This window comes from Schistocerca americana, chromosome 4, assembly GCF_021461395.2.
Source record: "Schistocerca americana isolate TAMUIC-IGC-003095 chromosome 4, iqSchAmer2.1, whole genome shotgun sequence".
NCBI classification, from domain to species: domain Eukaryota; kingdom Metazoa; phylum Arthropoda; class Insecta; order Orthoptera; family Acrididae; genus Schistocerca; species Schistocerca americana.
Genome location: NC_060122.1, coordinates 589,991,716 through 590,013,657, shown reverse-complemented (window position 1 = coordinate 590,013,657; position 21,942 = coordinate 589,991,716). Strand labels below are relative to the sequence as shown.

The 21,942-nt window shown below is 39.6% G+C and overlaps 1 protein-coding gene across 4 annotated transcripts in view; it reads right to left on the bottom strand.

Annotated features, from left to right (window-relative positions):
- LOC124612531 (zinc finger protein 726-like) overlaps nt 1–21,942 on the bottom strand; it is a 124,260-nt gene that overhangs the window by 57,172 nt on the left and 45,146 nt on the right. For 3 of the 4 annotated variants that reach the window (XM_047140795.1, XM_047140793.1, XM_047140794.1), the window contains one exon: nt 4,420–4,616. In XM_047140795.1, coding sequence (XP_046996751.1) covers nt 4,420–4,616 — 197 coding nt within the window. The remainder of the gene's footprint in view (nt 1–4,419; nt 4,617–21,942) is intronic. The other variant, XM_047140796.1, reaches the window with a different exon arrangement.

Sequence of the window (21,942 nt, the reverse complement as noted above, 5' to 3'; positions counted from 1 at the left end):
AAGGAAAGATGATCATGGCAGAAAAATATTAAGTAGGGAATAATTTGCAGAACATAGACTGAACACTGATGTTTGTTTTTGTATGTGTAGACATTGAATGGAAGGTGTGGAATATGAGAGAAGGACAAGATGTGATGACAAATAAATGGCTTCACCTGCTGTGGGCAGAGCCTTTTATGTTTTGTCACTGCGGCTTGGTGGTGGCAAAGAGCAACCACACTCTCCAAGAATGAAAACAAAAGATAAGATGGTTTTGTGAGAAATGAAATATATTGTGATTGGGACTGTCATGTTCAGGCTTCAAGGTGTATGTAGTATGAAAAGTTGTGTTCTACTCAAATTCAGAGACACACTAATGATCGGTACACCCACTCAAGGAAATATATGTTTATAAAATGAAAGTAGTGGGCATGCTTTTCTTGTGATGTGAGTACAAGTTATCTTCTTTTGCCTCAATAACTCCTAGTGAAGAAGGCAAGCCTTTCCTTGGCATTACACGGGATTTCACAGACACTGTTTAGCATGATCTCTACTTCAAGAGAGTCAGTTACAGTGACCATATTAAAATAAAAGGGTAAATACATCAGATATTATATCAGGTGACAGATCTCATGAAATGTTCTGATTCAGCTTACACTAAAATGAGCGAGCCAGCAGCTACAAGAAGGAAAACGCTTTGGTGGGATACACAAAATGTGATCTGGTAGCATGACCGAGAGTCATATATTGAAGATATACACCAGAAAAGTCTAAAGGGTCAATACAACAGCTTAATATGGAGATACAACAACAGCATGAAACTAATTATGATTTCACACATCATTCCAAAATTAATTCCAATAGTGCTAGTGGAACTAAGACCTACAGTGTCTCAAAGGCACATGACTACAACTATTAATTTTTGAGAGGAAAATCTTAAGAAAGATGCTTGGCCACAAGCAAGATGGCTGGAGAAGATTAGAGCTGCAAGAAGTATTGGGAATGATACAACAATTTAACATGGTCCTGAAAATGAAAGCACAGAGACATGAATAAGTTGGACATGTGGCTTGCACACCTGAAGACCTTTGAGCCAAAGCTGTGATGGTGGAAGGGTTCAAAATAAGATGTTCACTTAGCACACATTGGAAATGGTGGATAGGTCAAACTTTAAAAGACCTATGGCAGCTTGAGCTTGGGGATAAATAACTGGAAAGATTGTGAAGCTGATGCAAGATCTTTGTGGTCAATAAATGCTTTTAAGAATTAATAGTGAGTTCGAAAAGAATAGTACTCATTTTAACATCAAGACAAAAATTTGTGAAAAACCTGGGGAAGGATGTTGTTGAACAGTAATGAACAGAGTTGTATTGCACTTCTTGCTAAACAGGTAGCTGCATTCATCTTCTGTACCTCATGACTACCAGACTTTTGTGATAGCTTCTCAACTACCAAGAAAACAGGCATGCCATTATTATAGGAGAGGTGTTTCGGAAGATTGTAGTGTTGGGTAGTTTTGCAGTTGTTTGATGAATTTGTCTTGAAGTGGGTAGAAGAATATTTTGTGGATGTGGCCTGCAGAACAGGTCTGTACAGCATGGTCTGGAAGCTATGAAGGATTGACAGGAAGTTGTGGATGCCTTGTCAATCAATCATATTCTGAAATGGTTTTTCTCTTTCCTACAAATCTTCCCCAACTTTACTGTATAAAACTGCCCCTCCTTTTGTCCTTTTGTTCATTTCTGATAGCTGTTCCTTTATCCTGCTCTCATCCCTCTCCTTGTTCTGTGCAATCTCCTGCAGTTACCTCTCTTCAAACACTCCTCCTCAAACTCCCCATGTGTAGATCTACACCTATGTAACTTAAGACAGTTCTGTCAGATGTGTGACTACATCTAATATTCATGCTCTGTATAAGAATAAAAGTAGAAAAGCTCTATGTGGCCAGCCACTTTCTGAATCGGTCACATACTCAAATGCACATAGAACACAATGCAATTTAGACCATTCTACGAAACAACTTACCATTCACTAAGACTGAACTTAGGACACAGCAGTTATTTGCTGTGTAATGAGTAAAATTTAGTTCATATTTCAGGAATTCAGTTTAAAAATTGTTATCGGTTTACTATGATGCCATTTTCTGTGTTTAGTGTACTCATGGACATGGAAGTTACACTTATTGTTAAAGTACTTTATAAAATTACAATCAGTAATAGTCAAATAAGAAAAGCCAGAACACAGTTTTACACCATTTGCACAATAGCACACAGCTTTGTTTTACACAGAAAAATCTTTGATAAAAGTCTTATTGTTATAAGGTCAATGAAAGCTCAAATCATGAAATAAAATTAGTAATAAACACAGGGAAGAGGAGGCAGGGGGTATGAAAATCAATCAAGAGGTGAGACAAAGGTATTCTCTCTCTCTCACTCACTCTTCTTAATATCCATTGTGAATATACCATCAAAAATTGGAAACCAGAGAACTGATGAAGAATTAAATCAGATAAATGCACTAATCCAAATTCATTACTAATTGTAGATGATACAATAATAATACAAGAAATTGAAAATGTTCTCCAGCTAGAAATACATTGGATAAACCACGAATACGTAGAACACAATCTTAAAATTTCATTATATATGTTGAAATTTATGGTCTTCCAGGGTAAACACTCAAAATAGTCAACTATAGAAATTGACACTGAAATAATTAAACATGTGTTCCAGTTTAAATATCTGAACTGCAACATGAATTATGATTATGATAATGATATATACAAAAAGCTGAACAAATTTTGATTAATATGAATAATAAACAGAACACTTAACTATAAAACCAGAAAATTTATAAAAATTTAATGTATAAAACAATCATTATATATTACCACTACCACAGAAGCAAGAGCAAGATAAATAAAATGAAATGTGACAGCAAAATACAGATAGCAAAGATGAGAGAATTGAGATGACTGACGTACAGATGGCAGTAGTATCATGTACACAAGGCATAAACAGGGCAGTGCTTTGGCGGAGCTGTCATTTGTACTGAGGTGATTCATGTGAAAAGGTTTCCGATGTGAATACGGCTACATGATGGGAATTAACAGACCTTGCACATGGAATAGTAGTTGTAGCTAGACACAAGACATTCTATTTTGGAAATTGTTAGAGAATTCAATATTCTGAGATCTGCAGTGTCAAGAGGGTGCCGAGAATACCAAATTTCAGGCATTACCTCCCTCCACAAACAGAGCAGAGGCCAACTGCATTCACTTAGCGGCCAAGAGCAGCGATGGTTGCATAGAGTTACTGGTGCTAACACACAAGCAACACTGCATAAATAACAGCCGAAATCAATGTGAAATGTACAACGAATGTATCCGTTATGACAGTCCAGTGAAATCTAGCTTTAATGGGCTATAACAGCAGACAACTAAAGTGAGTGCCTTTGCTAACAGCATGGCATTGCCTGAAGCACCTCTCCTGGGCTCATGACCTTATCGGTTGGATCCTACATGACTGGAAAACCATGGCCTGGTCGGATGAGTCTGGATTTCAGTTGGTAAGAGCTGGTGGTAGGGTTTGAAAGATCCCACAGAGCAATGGCCCCAAGTTGTCAACAAGGCACTGTGCAAGCTGGTAGTTGCTTCATAAATGTGTGGGCTATGTTTACATGAATGGACTGGGTCCTCCGGTCCAAGTGAACTGATCACTGATTGCAAATGGTTACATTCAGCTACTTGAAGACCATTTGCAACCATTCAGGGACTTCATGCTCCCAAACAATAATGGAATTTTTATGGATGGCAGTGTGCTATGTCACTGAACCACAGTTGTTTGTGATTGGTTTGAAGAACATTCTGGACAATTTGAGTGGATGATATGACCACCCAGATCGCCAGACATGAATTGCATCGAACTTTTGTAGGATATAACTGAGAGGTCGAGTCATGCACACAATATTCCACCGGAATACTTTTGCAATTATGGGCAGCTAAGAGGCAACATGGCTCAATATTTCTGCAGGGGGCTTCCAATGACTTGTTGAGTCCACGACACATTGAGTTCCTGCAGTATTCTAGGTAAAAGATGGTCTGACACAATATTAGGATGCATTCCATGACTTTCGTCACCTCGCTGTAGTCATAATAATAATAATAATAATAATAATAATAATAATAATATAGCCATAGTTATGTTCCTATGCATCCCATTAGTCATCTCGTAAATGTGGAACTTCCCATGCAATCTGCAATATCCAGTTTATTGAAGGTAGTTTTTAAAAGTTTATTTAAAGAAGTAAGGGAACTCATAAATTGACGAAAACATACCCTGCATTAAAAGAAAGTTCGGAGATGCTGGGCTACAGGAGTGATATACTACTCCCAATTCAGACATTTATCATCTCTCATATGAAATAAATAGTATAACTCACCTTGATGGGTAAATTCCTGTTGATTTTTTCAGGCAGATTTAAACTGTGTCCATCTGAGCTGAATATATATACAACATCATCATCCACACTAGCAGCACACAGCCTACAGAGCTGGACTGGATGGACATTGTCTGCGACACAGGCAGGGTTATCTGCTTCAAGCTCACAGCTCATTTCATTCATTTCACTGTTCTCTGCTAAGGAAGTAAGAAAGAGACAAAAATTAATCCAATGTAGAATTTGGTCTAATTTTGAAAATAATAATAATAATCATAACAGAGTTACTTGGGTGATGTGTGCAATAGAGTAAGTATTGAGCAGTGTCATATTCACAGCAAGGGATAAAAGCTGAGTTGCTGTCCAACCCTAAGATGACAAGTTAAATAAGAGCATAAACTGCCAAGTTCATTCATAATTTCAACTTATTGTTTGTGCTAATTTGTACTTTTATATTGTTCACAAGCAGTCTGTTTGTTTATTTATTAAAAATTCTACATGTCATGAAATATGAAAATATAACCAAAGCTGAACATATTTCATTTATGGACTTTTTGCCTCTCATTCAGTTTGTTTTGCATATTTGTAGTGGGTTACCCATAGGTGTCGAACCACTTTTCTAAAACAGAGACAGGTACATAAACAGGTATTTGAAGTCAAGTATGAGATGACAGAGAGTAAAAACATGTGAGACTATGTGAATAAGATATTGGCCACTTTGGACAGTGCCATCTTGGATGCAACTCATAATTTCCTACTTTACCGGCGGCGCAAAAGCTAATGGTGTCCACACAATCCAAAAGCACTGAGATAATCCTGATTTCAGCAGAGAGAAATACTAATGATATTGCACATAACTCCAACCAATGCCACTCCAGCCACAAACTACCCACAGTTTGGTGGTGAAATTTCTTGCATAGTTCCATGAATGTGGCTCTGTTGCAGACAAATTAAAAGATGGACGATCAAAAACATCTATGGATGAAGCAACATCAGCTGCATCTCTCACATCATTCAGTAAGAGCCCACAGCACAGTATTTGTCGCATCTTGCAGGAAAGTGGAGTCAACACTACACCAACAATAAGAATTTTGATCACACCTTCAAAATGCAAATGTTACCTGGCTGAAGCTGGTACAGATTATTGGGTTCAGTTTGCAGAATGAGTGACTCACAAGCTGGATGAGTACTGTTTATGGCTGTAGCTAATTTCTATGTGAATGGAGATGCAAATAAACAGAATCACAGATACTAATCAGATGTCACACTGGTACATTGAAAGTGATGGTCTGGCATGGAATGTGGGATTTTTTCAGATTATACAAACAGCTGCCCATCATCTGCAGCTGTTAGATGGTGCTGTTCTGCCATTGCAGCTGTCCGAAGACAGTTTTCTTGCAGAAAGGTGTACCTGGACATCCAATTTTCTGCAACATGGATAGGTCGCACAGATCCTGTGATGTGGTTGCCACGTTCCCTGGATTTAGGTCCATTAGATTTTTATCTGTGGGGACACATGAGAGCAACTGCATTTGTGGTGAAGATCAGAAACCTTGCACCCCTCAGGTAGTGGATTGTTGTGCTTATTCCTGCATTCCAGAATGTGTTGGTTAAAGTCAATGAAAATGGGTGAAACATATAACAATCACCTTACAAAGTGCTAGACAATCATGTCAAGCACATCTTGTAATCTTTGTGTGTCATCACCAGCTATTGCCTTGTTCTGCACAAACTCAAGAATGAATAAAGCTATGTTGAACAATAATAAGAAAAGACTAGAGTGCCATTTGTCACAAAGATCACACATTCTGTTGCAGACAGGCACAACAAAAAGACTATTACACCCTAAGTGTTCAGCCAAAGCCTTCTTCAGAAAGGAAAACACACAGAAGAAAGCACAGCTCACACACATATAACTGTTATCTCTGGCAATTTTCAAATGAAAAATGCCATTTCCATTCTCACTTACTTATCTATCTGTTTAATATGTCACATGATCCTGTTTCCTTGTGAAAATTATGATTTGCATTAAATATGATAGCTTCTAAAATGGCCACCACGTTTGTAACATTTCCTTACCAGTTTTCCCCTCTCACCTCTAAAACTACTGAACTTTACATTTCTATTTATCCACCTGTTTTTGTCTTAGAATAATGGTTCCACACCAATGGACCACCTTGTACATTTAGTTTATTGTTTACTGAAATTATCAGTTTCTCACCTCAGAGGTGAGGTAGTGAATGCTTGCTGCAGTTTTGGAGTATCCATTTTGATATTGTAGGCTTAGAATTTCAGCATTTTTTATATGTTTTGGAATACATATTTTTCAATCACTAAAGTAGACACTGATCTGTTATTTTCCATTCAAATAGCACAAAAATATGGCCAAGAATATTTTTTTAATAACAGAAACAATTCAGTTTTCCTGTGAAAGACAGAATTCCTCTTACTTCAAGGGGTGGAGAATCATGCATTTATATCAGAAAAGGAACACGGTTTAAATCAAGAAATGACCTCAATACAGTAAGTGAAGACAAACACTCTGAAATATCACCTATTGAATTAACAGGGCTTGATATCACCAAGAAATTAATCATTTTGTGCGTGTATAGATCTTCCAATGGTAGTGTGGACACATTTTTCAATAAGTTAGCAGAAGTTCTAGATAAAGTCTCAAGTACAAGGGTCAACATAATTCAGTGTCGGGACATTAACATCAACACTAATATCATAAATGAATCCAGCAGCACCTTCATAAACATCCTTCAAAGTTTTGGCATGTCCCTATTGGTCAATAGTGCAACAAGGGTTACTACAATGACTGCATCAGTAATTGACCATGTGGCCACATATATGGACAGGGGAAAATGTGATGTAGCTGTAAAAGATCTCGGAAAATCAAAATAAAAGATTTTTCAAAAGAACTAGAAAAACAAAGCTGGGATGAAGTGTATAAGGAAACCAGTGATAATACGAAATTCTCTAAATTCTCCACATTGTTTAAATTGAACTTTGAAAAGGCATTTCCAAAAGTATGCATGCCTGTATCAACATATCACAAAAACAGATGGATAACAGCAGGTATCAAGAAGACCTCCCAAACACTTTCACAATGATCCATAATTCTTAAATTTCTATCACAGATACAAAAATATCTACAGGTAGGTGCTGATTGCTGCAAAAAAGTCATTTAATGACAAAATAATATATAACGGAGAGAATAAAAGCAAAGCAGTCTGGGATGTTATAAAAAAGGAAACGGGGAGAGGCAAACAATAGCAGAATAACATACTGTTAAGGGAGGGGAATAAGGTAATAAATGATCCACAACACTTAGCAAACCATGTAAATGAGCATTTTTCAAGTATTGCAGAGAAGTTACAGCAAAAATTCGTCAAAATAAATACAACACCAGTAAATAATGTTGCACTAAATACAATGATGTTACTTACAACCACAGAGAATGAAGTCAACAAAACTGTTCAAAAACTAAGAAATAAAAAGTCAGTAGGCTTAGATGAAGTACCAATGTGTGTACTGAAACAATGCGTAGAGATTATACAAGGCCCCTTAACAAATATAATAAATGAATCCTTCACATCAGGGACATTTCCAGAGCAGTTAAAACAGGCAAGAGTTGTACCTTTGCTTAAGAAAGGTACTGCAGAAGACACAGAAAATTACTGGTCCATTTCCCTGTTGTCAAAAATAATAGAAGCAATTATGAAAGGCAGGTTAATGAATTACCTGAATAAATACAATTTTTTAAGCGAATCACAGTTTGGTTTCCGAAATGGCAAAAATACGGAGTCAGCCATAGTAGAATTCACAAAAGTTGTACTTTATGCTCTTGATAAGGATGATTGATGCTCTTGATAAGGATGAGTGTGTCACAGGCATATTTTTGGATCGTTCTAAGGCGTTTGATACAGTCGAACACAAGATTCTATTAAATAAATTAGAAGCATTAGGAATAAGAGGGGTAGCTAATGACGTTTCGATCATACCTAGCAGATAGGGTACAAAGAGCAGAGATAACACATACTTCAAATAGATCTAAACATTTAGTAAAACACTTGTCAGAACCAAAATACATTAATATAGAGGTTTCACAAGGTAGCATATTAGGACCAATACTATTCCTTATATACATCAATGACTTTCCCAGTAGTGTTACTCATGGTGAAAAAATTCTCTTCACTGATTACAGCAATATTATAATCACTGAGAAAACAAGAGAACTCCTTGCCAAGAAAGCAAATGAAACTCTCAAGGAAGAACATAAAGAAAACTAATGCCATGACTTTCAGTTTGAAGAGGAAAAATGTCAATGTTAAATTAAATGTAGATGGCACCTCTGTAGACTGTGTAACAAATGCAAAATTTCTAGGAATGAATATTGATTCTCAGTTGAAGTCGTGTGAAAACACAAAGGTACTTGCAAACAGAATGTCATCAGCATGTTATGCCCTTGGAATCCTATCATCAGTGTGTAACATGCAGTGTCTTTTGGTTACATGTTATTCATATGTACACTCAATTCTTAGCTTTGGCATTCTTTTTTGGGGAACAAACACACAAAACATGAACACAATTTTCAAACTCCAGAAAAGAGCCATAAGAATGATAACAAAAAATACTAGTCGAGCTCGGGACCGATGACCATAGCATTCTGGTCCCTTTAATCCCACAAACCAACCAACTAGTCGAGCTCATTGTAAAGATCTGTTCAAACCAGTGGGCAGTGACTGATAGTGAGATATGAGTGAATGGTGTGGCATTACATTATTTCAATAAGCTATTTATAAAAAAAGTACTGTATACCAGGAGTAAATCTAATGATTATGTCCAACTAAAAGTCTGTAAATATATGTGTGTACGAATTAGCTTATTTTAAATTGATCTACACTTGTAAATACTTTGACATGTCCTATATCATTGTAAAAAGAGATCTACGGATGAATAAAACTACTACTACTACTCATCCATATCACTAAATGGCTAAAATGTTGCAGTGTTCCAGTTCAGGCTGCCTATCTAATGGCTTTCAGGGGCAACAAAAATTTAATTTGCAATGTTTCATATAATTACTAACAGAATTTAAAACACTGTCATAATGTACTCATTAAGAGGTACAGTCTTAAGTTAAAAGTGTAATATAATAAGTCACATATTAGAACCTAAAACTATGTACGTGTCTAGAACTAGCATAATTCACAGTGTGCAAACTATCCAGACTATATTTACCCAGTATGTGAGAATGATAGTACTTAACAACTTGCAACGAACTTTAAATATAATTTCAAACCCTTTTCAAAATTCTTCTTGCTGCCACCCCACCCCCCACCACACCCCACCCCCCAAAATCACCAACAAAAAAAGGGACGCTGCCCACAGAAAAACTTCATCAGGCATGATGTTTTAATTTATTACCTCTTCACTATGAATTCTGTTTGCACCACACAGTTAGGATACAGATGTTTTATACATGGGAGTTAGATTCTTTCAGGAATTGGGGATTAGAGGGATTGGGGGTTGGGGGTGGGAGGGGAAGTTACTTGTATCTATCCAACATGAACATCTGAAAAAGTGCCTGCAAAGGAAGCCCTGTGTGAAGACAGAAACTCTCATTTGTGGAGTATATTTTCGCAGAAGAAACTGAGTAGCATTGTGGTGTAGTGGTTATAATAATAAACTATTGCACGGAGGGTTGTGAGTTCAAAACTCACCTGGACTGTACAATTTTAATTTCTATATTCGGTTCGAGTACATTCTAGAAGTATCCACAAATGTCAAGAGTCATTCTACTGGAATGTTCTGTAGCTGTGTATATACAGTATGTGTTGTGGCCGGAGGCAGTTTGCTCCATTCTCTTGTATGTGCAAGTGCTGAATAAACCTTCGTTAAGTGAAGTTAGTGTTCATCATTCATCTAATTACACCTTCTTCTATGTGACACTATTGTGGTGGAGGGAGACACTGGGTATTGGAACTTGTGATAGCGAACATTATCAACGACACAGTAGCTCCCATCAGGCCATGACAGAGCCGCCGTTTACGTATCGAGAAACCCGAGTTCAAGCCATATTCAACAGATCACAATCTATCGGAGACGGAAGAAGAAGAGGACGTTACAATGACAGCAACTGTGTGCCACCACATGAGACATCCTTCCGGGTTCCTTGGTGACAATGGTCAAGATCCAAACAAGTAGCTGAAGGTATATGACCGTATAACCAAATTTAACAAATGGGATGACGCCGTGTGTCTGGCTAACATATTTTTCTACTTGCAGGGCACAGCCAAGCAATGGTATGAGAACAACAAGGAGAAGTTCACAAGCTGGGAAGTATTCCAGGTGGAACTGCACAAGTATTTTGGTGACACACAACAACAGAAGTGCAAGGCTGAAGACAAATTAAAGTGCTGGGCACAGCGTCCAGGAGAAACTACAGCATCCTACATTCAAGACGTCTTGGAGCTGTGTAAAATTGTGGATCCTAGAATGAAGGAGGAAGATAAGGTTGCACATCTCATGAAGGGCGTTGCTGAGGACATGTATCAAGCCCTACTCCTGAAGGAGTTTTCGACAGGAGACGACTTCATAAAATGGTGCCAGTATACTGAGACAAAAGGATTAAGTTTGAATGGCTTCCAAACGTCTTATCGATGTCTGTGATGGAGGTGGCGACTGATTTCACAAGTGTTCTTGGTCAGATAGTGAGAGAGGACGTTCAGAAGGCACTTGGATTGCACGGCGAGCAAAAAACCAAGACGCTTCGAGAGGTCATAAGGAAGGAAGTAGAACAGACACTGAACTCATCTCTCGTCCTTCACTTCCCTTTAAAACGGTTGAAAAGTTGAGACCCAGGCAGAGTTACGTTACTACAACGTCGCATGAGGAACCTGTTTGGGCACCAAGGAAGACTGACGTATGGAGGTCCCAGGATAACCAACCAGTATGTTTCCACTGCGGATGACTGGGACATGTGGTGCGCTATTGTCGAGAAAGGCGGTAGATATTTCATGACACCCGTGCCAGAAGACAGCAGACCGATCTTAGCTGACACCACCTCCGAGACAACAAAGATGAACAAGAAGACGTGGGTGCAGGACGACGTAGGTCACCATCGCCGCAAGCTAGCCGCTGGAGAGGACGCTTCCCAACATGCTGATCAAGGTCTGATTACCTAGCCACCGCAACCTGGAAAACTACAGGGTGTGACTTTCCTTGGAAGTGAGGCTGCCGAAGAGAAAAATCCTCCGCTGCCGATCACTAAAAAAATGATAGGAAACTACACTGATATCCTCATGGATGGCCGACCAGCCCAAGCTCTTGTGGACTCTGGAGCATCATACACAGTCATTTCGGATAAGTACCGTCACCAGTAGTAGAAAACCATATTCGTCGACAGCAAAATATCTCTGCTGCAGGTGGCTAATGGGAAATACGTAAAACCTACAGGAAGATGTACAATTTGGGTGGGTATAAGTGGCCATTCACATCCCTTAGAATTCTTTGTCTTACAAGAGTGTAGTCACGATGTCATTCTCGGATGGGACTTTTTGAAAGCTTCTCAGGCAATTATAAATTGTGATCGCTCAAAGATTATGCTATATGAGATAAGATACCATGGACAGGAAGATGGGCATCCGAGCGTGTGGAGACTATGTGTGCCGGATGAAGTGATCATTCCTGCAGTCAGCGCTAGAAAGGTAACTGTCACGTGTCATGCCATGCATAAACCCATGGATCTTGTAGTGGAATGTAAGAGAAGCATACCACTGAAGAATACCTTGGTCATCCCAGCCTCTGTCATCTTGTTTAAGAAAGGATTCGGTGAATTGTGAATAGTTAACTGTCGCCGAGAACTGCAGATCCTTCCAATACGCACGTGCGTAGAAAACGCTGAGCCGTTAATTGAAGAACAGCTAAGCGTCATAGAAACCTCCCATGCCGAGTCTGTGGGCGATATTAGCACTACCACTATGAGACAAGATCTTCTAGCTCAACTATCACCAGATCTCACTAAGGAACAACAGAAGAAGCTAGTTGCCTTTCTTCAAGTGTCCTCTGAATGCTTCAATCCACAGGTGAAGAGCAAATTAGACAAATCAACGGTGAAGCACCGGATTAGCACTGGAGACCATCAACCAATAAACCAGAGAGCATACCGTGTGTCAGAAATGGAACGTAGAATAATTCGTGGCGAGGTACAGAAAATGCTGAAGAATTACATCATTCAGCCTTCTCAGAGCCCATGGTCGTCACCAGTGGTGCTCGTCAGGAAGAAGGATGGCAGTTGGCACTTTTGCATTGATTACAGGAAGCTTAATAAGGTAACTAAAAAAGACATTTACCCTCTTCCACGAATTGACGATTCACTAGATTGTCTGAAGGGGGCTAAGTTTTTCTCAACCATGGACATGTACTCGGGATACTGGCAAATCTAAGTAGATGAGCTGAGTGTGACAAAACTGCATTCATCACTCCTGAGGGCCTGTATGAGTTTAAGGTAATGCTGTTTGGTTTGTGTAATGCACCAGCAACTTTTGGTTTGTGTAATGCACCAGCAACTTTTGAATGGATGATGGATGAAGTTCTAAGGCACCTGAAGAGGATGTTGTGTCTTTGTTATTTAGATAGCATTATAGTGTTCTCAGAGACATTTGATGAACACATAAAAAGACAGAGGGCCGTTCTTAAGTGTCTCCAACAAGGCAGACTGAAACTTAATCCAAGAAAATGTCTCTTTGGAGCAAAAGAAATCATAATACTTGGACACCTTGTGTCAAATGAAGGTGTGTGGCCAGACCCAGAAAAGGTAAAATATATAAGGGAATTTCCTATTTCTCAAAGTATTAGAGATGTGAGAAGCTTCCTCGGATTATGTTCTTATTACTGTCATTTTATCAAAGACTTTTGTATCAAACCCAGGCCACTCCAAGAGTTGTTAAAAGCTGATACTAAATTTATTTGGGGTGGTGCTCAACAAAAGATTCTTTTGATGTGCTGCGAAAAGCTCTGACGACTGACCCTGTACTTGGTCTGCATGATGAGAGACCACCTGCAGAACTACACACAAATGCCAGCAGGTATGGGATCGGTGCTGTTCTGGTGCACATTTCAAATGGAAAAGAAAAGTTTCTGGCCTATGCTTCTAGGACACTTACAAAAGCTGAGAGAAACTACTCAACTATAGAAAGAGAATGTCTTGCTGTGATTTGGGCGATGTGCAAATTTTGACAGTATCTCTATGGAAGGCCATTCACAGTCGTTACAGACCATCATTCACTTTGTTGGTTGACATGTCTTAAGGATCCAACAGGACGACTCGCCAGGTGGGCACGACGTCTTCAAGACTATGACATTACCATAGTGTACAAAAAAGGAAGAAAACACGAAGATGCCGACTGTCTCTCAAGAAACCCTGTGCAAGACCATCAAGACTTTGATGAACATAGTGACTGTCTCGCTGCACACCAGGATCTCTCTGCTAAGCAGAAGAAGGACGCCAAGATATCTCAAATTTTGCTTGCCTTAAATTGGTCAGAGGATGTGAAAGGACAATTTAGGGTAGTTAATGGATTACTTTGCAAGAAAAACTTTGATCCGTTAGCAAAGAGGTAGCTACCAATGATTCCTAAACACATGCACTTAGATGTTCTACAGAAATTCCGTGACACACCTGAGGCCAGACATTTAGGATTAAGACATATAGTAGAAACTGCAAGAGATTTTTATGGCCAGGTTCATTTAGGAGTGTCCACCACTATGTGCTGCACCGTCAAGAGTGCCAGAGGAGAAAGGCAGTTCCTCAGAAAGCACCTGGCTGACTCATACCAATTCTACCAGCCGAAACATCTTTCCAGCGTGTTGGGATTGACCTCCTCAGACGATTTCCAATATCTGCCAGTGGCAATAGATAAGATTATTGTTTGCACCGAGTATCTGTCATGCTATGCCATTACAAAAGCTGGGAAAACAGCCGCAGCATCCGAGGTAGCCAAATTCATTGTGGAAGACATTGTATTAAAACACGGTGCCCCAAGAACATTAATTACATATCAAGGGAAAGTTTTTCAATCGCATCTTGTGACAGAGATAAACCGTCGGTGCAACATTACTCATCACATGACGACTGCCTACCATCCGCAAACTAACGGGCTTACGGAATGCCTTAATAAGACCTTGGCCGACATGCTATCAATGTTGAGCAGAGCAACTGGGATGAGGTTCTCCCTTTCATGATGTTTCCCTACAACACTGCCAAACAAGACATCACACAATTTATGCCATTTTTCCTGGTGCATGGGCATGAGGCTGCTAAAACGATGGACACTGTGTTTCCGTTACATCCTGATGACGTGGATGATGACTACATCGGCCAGGAGTTAACCAGAGCTGAGGAAGCTTGGCAGTTAGCTTGACTCTGCACTGCTGCAGGCTCAAGAAAACAATTGCCAAAGGTATGACGCGAGCCACTGCCCTGTTGTCTACCAGCCTGGTAACCTCGTCTGGATCTTCACCCCTGTTCGGAAGGTTGGTCTCTCTGAGAAGCTCCTCAGGTGCTACTTTGGACCTTATAGCGTTGTAAGACAGTTGTCTGATGTTATTTATGAAGTTGAAGATTTCGAGCCCGACACAAGATGACAAAAGATCAGAGATACGGTCCACGTCCTTCAAATGAAGCCCTATAAGGATCCTGCAACTCACGGTAAATTCGGAGCTCCAACGACAGGCAACAAGCGAAAAGGTGATGAAGAGCGTAGCGGCAAAAGAAGTTCTAAGAAGATCACCACCAGGGCGAGAATCAGTCGTCGGGAGTTGGAGTATGCAGGACTGATGATGTGCTCCTGGACTAGGGGGACGTAACATCGAGACGCTGTTCTCTTAAGAAGGGAGCAATGTCACAGAAGAAACTGAATAGCACTGTGGTGTAGTGGTTATAGCACTAAACTGTTGCATGGAGGATCATGAGTTCAAAACTCACCTGGCCTGTACAATTTTAATTTCTATATTCAGTCCGAGTACATTCTAGAAGTATCCACAAATGTCAAGAGTCATTCTACTGAAATGTTCTGTGTGTGATATATATATATATATGGAGAAGGGAATGTTATAATTACATTTGTCTACTGACTTTCATGTATGGAAGATAGATAGCCTGTACAAATTCAATAGCTGACTGATTCCTGCAGATAAAATGTCTTTGGCTCATTACTTAAATTTACATAGTATTTCACCTAAATTCTGTTTTTGTTGTATATGTTGTTCGATACTGTACAATCTAAATACACTCATACATCTGGATTCTCAAAAGTTAATCCAGTTTCTTGTGTTGTGTACATACCAAATTATACTAACATTTATTGAAAAAAAGGAATATGCAATGTTCATGATGGCTTCGAGGAAGACCATTAGGCTGATTTGTTTTCACCCTTTGAGCCCAACAATATTCAAAAAAATATATAAATTTAAATTTTTTCACAAAACTAACCTTTATTACTGCACTAAGCAATGAATACAAGAACAAACTGGCAAAAAGGAAACAATCAATTGTTTTAAGGAGGTAGTTTCAGTTTGGAACTACTAGGACGTATAGTTTTCAACCACTCACATTTCATGTAATATACTTAAAAGTAAATTCACATTTTTCCTAAACACAGACCCACATCTTGAAACTTCCATGAACTCATAATGCCTGAAACAAATTATAGTTCTAAATAATAAGCAAAAATGGGTCTAAAATTTAATAAATTTTGTATCAAAACTACATAGTGCACCACTGGTTTCATTTTGAAACTGCTCATAAAAGCAAAACTCTATAAGTGACTGTTTCAATGCACCACATTCATAGATTATTCCAGTATACCGCTAGATGTCTCTGTCCTGCAAAAGCATTTGCCGTTTCATGCTAAAGGCACCGGTAGTAACAAAATTATTTGTTGGTTCAGGCAGAAATCACTGGTACTCAAAAGCTTACAACGAACTGCATCTGATTTAATCGTATGTCATATGATTTGCAGATGGAGCAGTCTTTGCAGTGTAAGACCATACATTTTGTGACAGTTATTGGCATATGAGAAATTTTCTTAGACACCACAAAGTTACAGGGCAGATAGCACATTGTTCACCACTAAAGCTGTCTCTGAAGTAATCAACCCCACATACATAAGTAGATGTACAGGGTGATTATAATTAAAGTTAAACTTTCAAACCGCTGTAGAAATAACACCAGTGGTCAGAATGATGTCAAATTGCAACAGAATATTATTGGAGAAGGGGGATAATGTATGGCAGAAGAAAAATAAATAATTACTAAATGTAGCAATAGATGGCACTGTAAGCATCATAATTTAATATTGATCAACTACAAATGACAAACAAATGATACAAAAAGTGACCAATGTGTATGTTTGATGTTAAACAAACTATACTACTCAGTGTGCATGGGTGTACAGGTGTGATACAGTCAGTTATGTAAGCCCATCCACCATGTCAAGGTCATATCACATCAGATGTGAAAAATCAGTTTTTAATTGTCCTGAGGCCAAAAACCGCATAAAGAGCATCAATCACATCGGTTTTTAATTGTCCTCAGGCCAAAAACCACATAAAAAGCATCAATCAAATTAAAATTGGATTATTAATTTCCATGTGACTGGCACAAAACATGATCAATATGCTGTCCATCATTTTCTGCACCAAGTTGAAATCGAGAAACAGCATGTTCCACAACTGATCGAAGTGTTTCCAGGGTCATGTTCAGAATGTGTTGTGCAATGCAATCAGAACACTGAACACAAAATCTTTCATTTAGCCCCACAGCCAGAAGTCACACCGATTAAGATCAGGTGATCGGCATGGCCAGGCTGTAGGGAAATGGCGGCTGATAATTCTAGCATTTCTGAAATGGCGCCTCATCAGCTGCTTAACTGGATTTGCAATGTGCGGAGGTGCGCCATCTTGCGTAAAAATGATCCCATCCACACATTGAAGCTATTGGAGAGTGGGAATAACAAGGTTGCGCAAAAGACACTCATAATGCTTACCAGTGATGGTACAGGTAGCAGGACAGGGAAACACCTGACTCTTTGAAAAAGTATGACCCTTTGATAAATGATGCTGTAAACCCGCACCACACAGTGACCTTTTCAGGATGAAGTGGTACTGGTTGATTTGTGTGCGGATTTCCCGTTGCCCATATTCAACAACTCTGTATATTGACATATCCTGTCAGATGGAAATGGGCTTCATCTGTCCACGAAATTTTACACGTCCAATCATTGTCCACTTCCATGCAAGCAAGAAATTCTAATGCAAAGATCTCTCTTGCTGGCAGGTCAACATGAAGCAACTCATGCACATGGGTAATTTTGAATGGATAGCAAGGAAGAATGTTTCATAGAATTCTGTGCACCAATGCTCACGAGAATGTCCAACGTTAGGGCAATTCTCCGTCCACTACACGTTTGCACACCACCACCTGTCTCCTCCTGCATTGCTGTGGTCACTGCTTCCAATGATATTGAATCAATTTGTTTCCTCCCTCTACCAGGTTGCACACCAAAAGAACCCATCTTTTCAAATTTCTGAATATTTTCTCTAGACCCAAGGCAGTCATCAGACCAACGCCCTTGTTCAAACCTTTAAGTGTCCGGAACTTCTACAGAGTGATGTGTGCAGTCATTATTCTTGTAATAAAGCTTTACAAGCAGGTGGGATCCTGCATTGAGACAGTCATGGTGAACGTCGCAGATGCGAAAGGAGGAAAAGTCATGTACCCAGCGTGTTTATACCAAATTTAATGAGTTGTGCGCATAACAGGTGTTTTCATTTACGTATTCTGACACCTACAGCAACATCTACTGATAAATTTTCACACTACTTTTTTTTTCTTCTGCCATACGCTTTCCCCTTCTCCCATAATTTTCCGTTGCAATTTGACGTCATTCGAACCAGTGATGTTATTTCTACAGTGTTTTGAAAGTTTACCTTTAATTATAATAACCCTGTTTGTACTGACATGAAGGATGAAGTATAGGTAAGGTACAAATGCCTTTGCTAGTAGCACAAATGTGCAATGAGTAAATACTGGAGGCAATCGCCTGAAGTGCAGTCTTTTGTTAGTATCCAGGGTTCCCTTCAGGTCATGATTCGGCTGCTGGGCAGACTGGAAGGCCTTTATCCACAAAGTAATTAACTCTGACTCACCCAGTCTCTCTTAAAAGAAGAAAGAGAAATGAGACCCATCTCCAGCAGTAACTCCTCCTTTCACAATGATCTCCATCAGTTCATATTCGGCTGGTCCTTAGCCCTCACCAACATACTCCTGCAAAACCATGTCAGTTAGGCCCAAACCTCCTTACAATACTTCCTCTCCACCCATAAAATTCTCCTACTGTGCAATCCCAAATTCCTGGATCCCATCTCACACACAGAAATTCTCGCCCTCCGGCAACTAAGCAGCATGCGCCTTGAAAAATTCTCAATCCTGTTCACTTCCTACTCCCACCTTCGACTACCATTATCCACCACCTCTACAACAGTTTCCAAATCACATCCCCTCATAGCTGACAAACCCTGTCTCACAGACCTACTACATTTACCCCAACCTCAAAAACTTTTTCCCACAACCATATAGAATCCTGAACCTAAACAAACCCAAAACACAGTCACAAACTTTTCCTCCAAAAGCGTTAGGCCCACAGAAGTATCAGTCCTTTCTAAAGGCCTTACTCTTAGCCCCACTCCCAAATTCAACCTTGCTGTACTTATTAGTGTCCTCTCCTTCTCCTGGTCCCTAAAGTAGAAACACTTTTTTGCCACTAACCCTACCAATCACACTCAACCTAAGAGCAATGTTGAACCCCACCTGACTCAGTTTCTCCAGCCAACTGTGATCCACCCCCACTGCCTCCAAATCACCACCTGTTAATTTTACAGGATTTTTTAATGCCAAACCTTGCCCCACCATCATTCTTGAAAACCCTCAACATGCAAGCTAGTCTAACATCCACCGAAAGAACCACAATGCACCACCTAAAACCTGATCCCAAACTTATTATCCTACTTGCTGACAGACACTTCTCCACAGTTTTGAACTGCAAGGACTACTTGGTAGAAGGACTCCACCAGCTGTGAGATTTGTCTACCTACAAACACTGCCATAGTGACCCTATTTCAGAAGTCCACCAGGATATCCAGTTTCTCATCAAATCCTTAGGCCCATGCAGGAACCTCTCCCCAAGCCTCCCTACCACTCCCCACACTCCTAACTTCTACGTGCTTCCTAAAACACACAAACCCAACCATCCAGGGCACCCCATTGTAGCCAGTTACTGTGCCCCCACTGAGAGAACCTCTGCTCTTGCAGACCAACACCTTCAGCCTATAATGCACAACCTACCCTCCTCCATAAAAGATATCAAACACTTCCTCCACCAACACTCCACAGTTCCTGTCTCTTTACCACACATTGCCCTGCTTGTCACTATTGATGTCACCTCACTTTACATTAATATCCCTAACTGCCCATGGCCTAGCTGCTATTGAACACTAACTTTCCGAAGACCCTAAGGATCCCAAACCTACAGCCTCCTTTCTTGTCACAATGACCAATTACGTCCTCATCCACAATTACTTCTCCTTAGAAGGCATCACCTACAAACAAATCTACAATATGGCAATGGGAGACCAAGAGATGAATACACTAAACAGATTCAGAAGGATGTAGGTTGCAGTAGGTACTGGGAGATGAAGAAGCTTGCACAGGATAAAGTAACATGGAGAGCTGCATCAAACCAGTCTCCGGACTGAAGACCACAACAACACATACTCCTTCCACCTTTCTGCTTTCCCCTCTTTGCTTACAAATGGGTTTCCATCTGAGCTCTTGATATTCATACAAGTGGTTCTCTTTTCTCCAAAGGTCTCTTTAATTTTCCTGTAGGCAGTATCTATCTTACCCCTAGTGATATGTGCCTCTACATCATTACATTTGTCCTCTAGCCATCCCTGCTTAGCCATTTTGCACTTCCTGTCCCATTTTGCACTTCCTGTCAATCTCATTTTTGAGACATTTGCATTCCTTTTTGCCTTCTTCACTTACTGCATATTTTTTTTATTTTCTCCTTTCATCAATAAAATTCAATATTTCTTCTGTTACCCAAGGATTTCTACTAGCCCTCGTCTTTTTACCTACTTGATCCTCTGCTGCCTTCACTACTACATCCCTCAAAGCTACCCATTCTTCTTCTACTGTATTTCTTTCCCCCATTCCTGTCAATCATTCCCTTATGCTCTCCCTGAAACTCTGTACGACCTCTGGTTGTTTCAGTTTATCCAGACCCCATCTCCTTAAATTCCCACCTTTTTGCAGTTTCTTCAGTTTTAATCTACAGTTCATTACCAATAGATTGTGGTCAGAGTCCACATCTGCCCCCGGAAATGTCTTACAATTTAAAACCTGGTTCCTAAATCTCTGTCTTACCATTATATAATCTATCTGAAACCTGTCAGTATCTCCAGGCTTCTTCCATGTATACAACTTTCTTTTATGATTCTTGAACCAAGTGTTAGCTATGATTAAGTTATGCTCTGTGCAAAATTCTACCAGGCGGCTTCCTCTTTCATTCCTTACCACCATTCCATATTCACCTACTATGTTTCCTCCTCTTCCTTAGCCTATTATCGAATTCCAGTCACCCATGACTGTTAAATTTTCATCTCCCTTACTTTCTGAATAATTTCTTTTATCTCATCACACATTTCATCAATCTCTTCATCATCTGCAGAGCTAGTTGGCATATAAACTTGTACTACTATAGTAGGCATGGGCTTCGTTTCTATCTTGGCCACAATAATGCATTCACTATGCTGTTTGTACAGAAAGCAGATGGCAGTTATAAGAGTCGAGGGGCATGAAAGGGAAGCAGTGGTTGGTAAGGGAGTGAGACAGGGTTGCAGCCTCTCCCCGATGTTATTCAACCTGCATATTGAGCAAGCAATAAAGGAAACAAAAGAAAAGTTCGGAGTAGGTATTAAAATCCTTGGAGAAGAAATTAAAACTTTGAGGTTCGTCGATGACATTGTAATTCTGTCAGAAACAGCAAAGGACTTGGAAGAGCAGTTGAACGGAATGGACTGTGTCTTGAAAGGAGGATATAAAATGAACATCAACAAAAGCAAAATGAGGATAATGGAATGTAGTCGAATTAAGTCGGGTGATGCTAAGAGAAGTAGATTAGGAAATGAGACAATTAAAGTAGTAAAGGGGTTTTGCTATTTGGGGAGCAAAATAACTGATGATGGTCGAAGTAGAGAGGATATAAAATGTAGACTGGCAATGGCAAGGAAAGTGTTTCTGAAGAAGAAAAATTTGTTAACATCGAGTATAGACTTAAATGTCAGGAAGTCGTTTCTGAAAGTATTTGTATGGAGTGTAGCCATGTATGGAAGTGAAACATGGATGATAAATAGCTTAGACAAGAAGAGAATAGAAGCTTTCAAAATGTGGTGCTA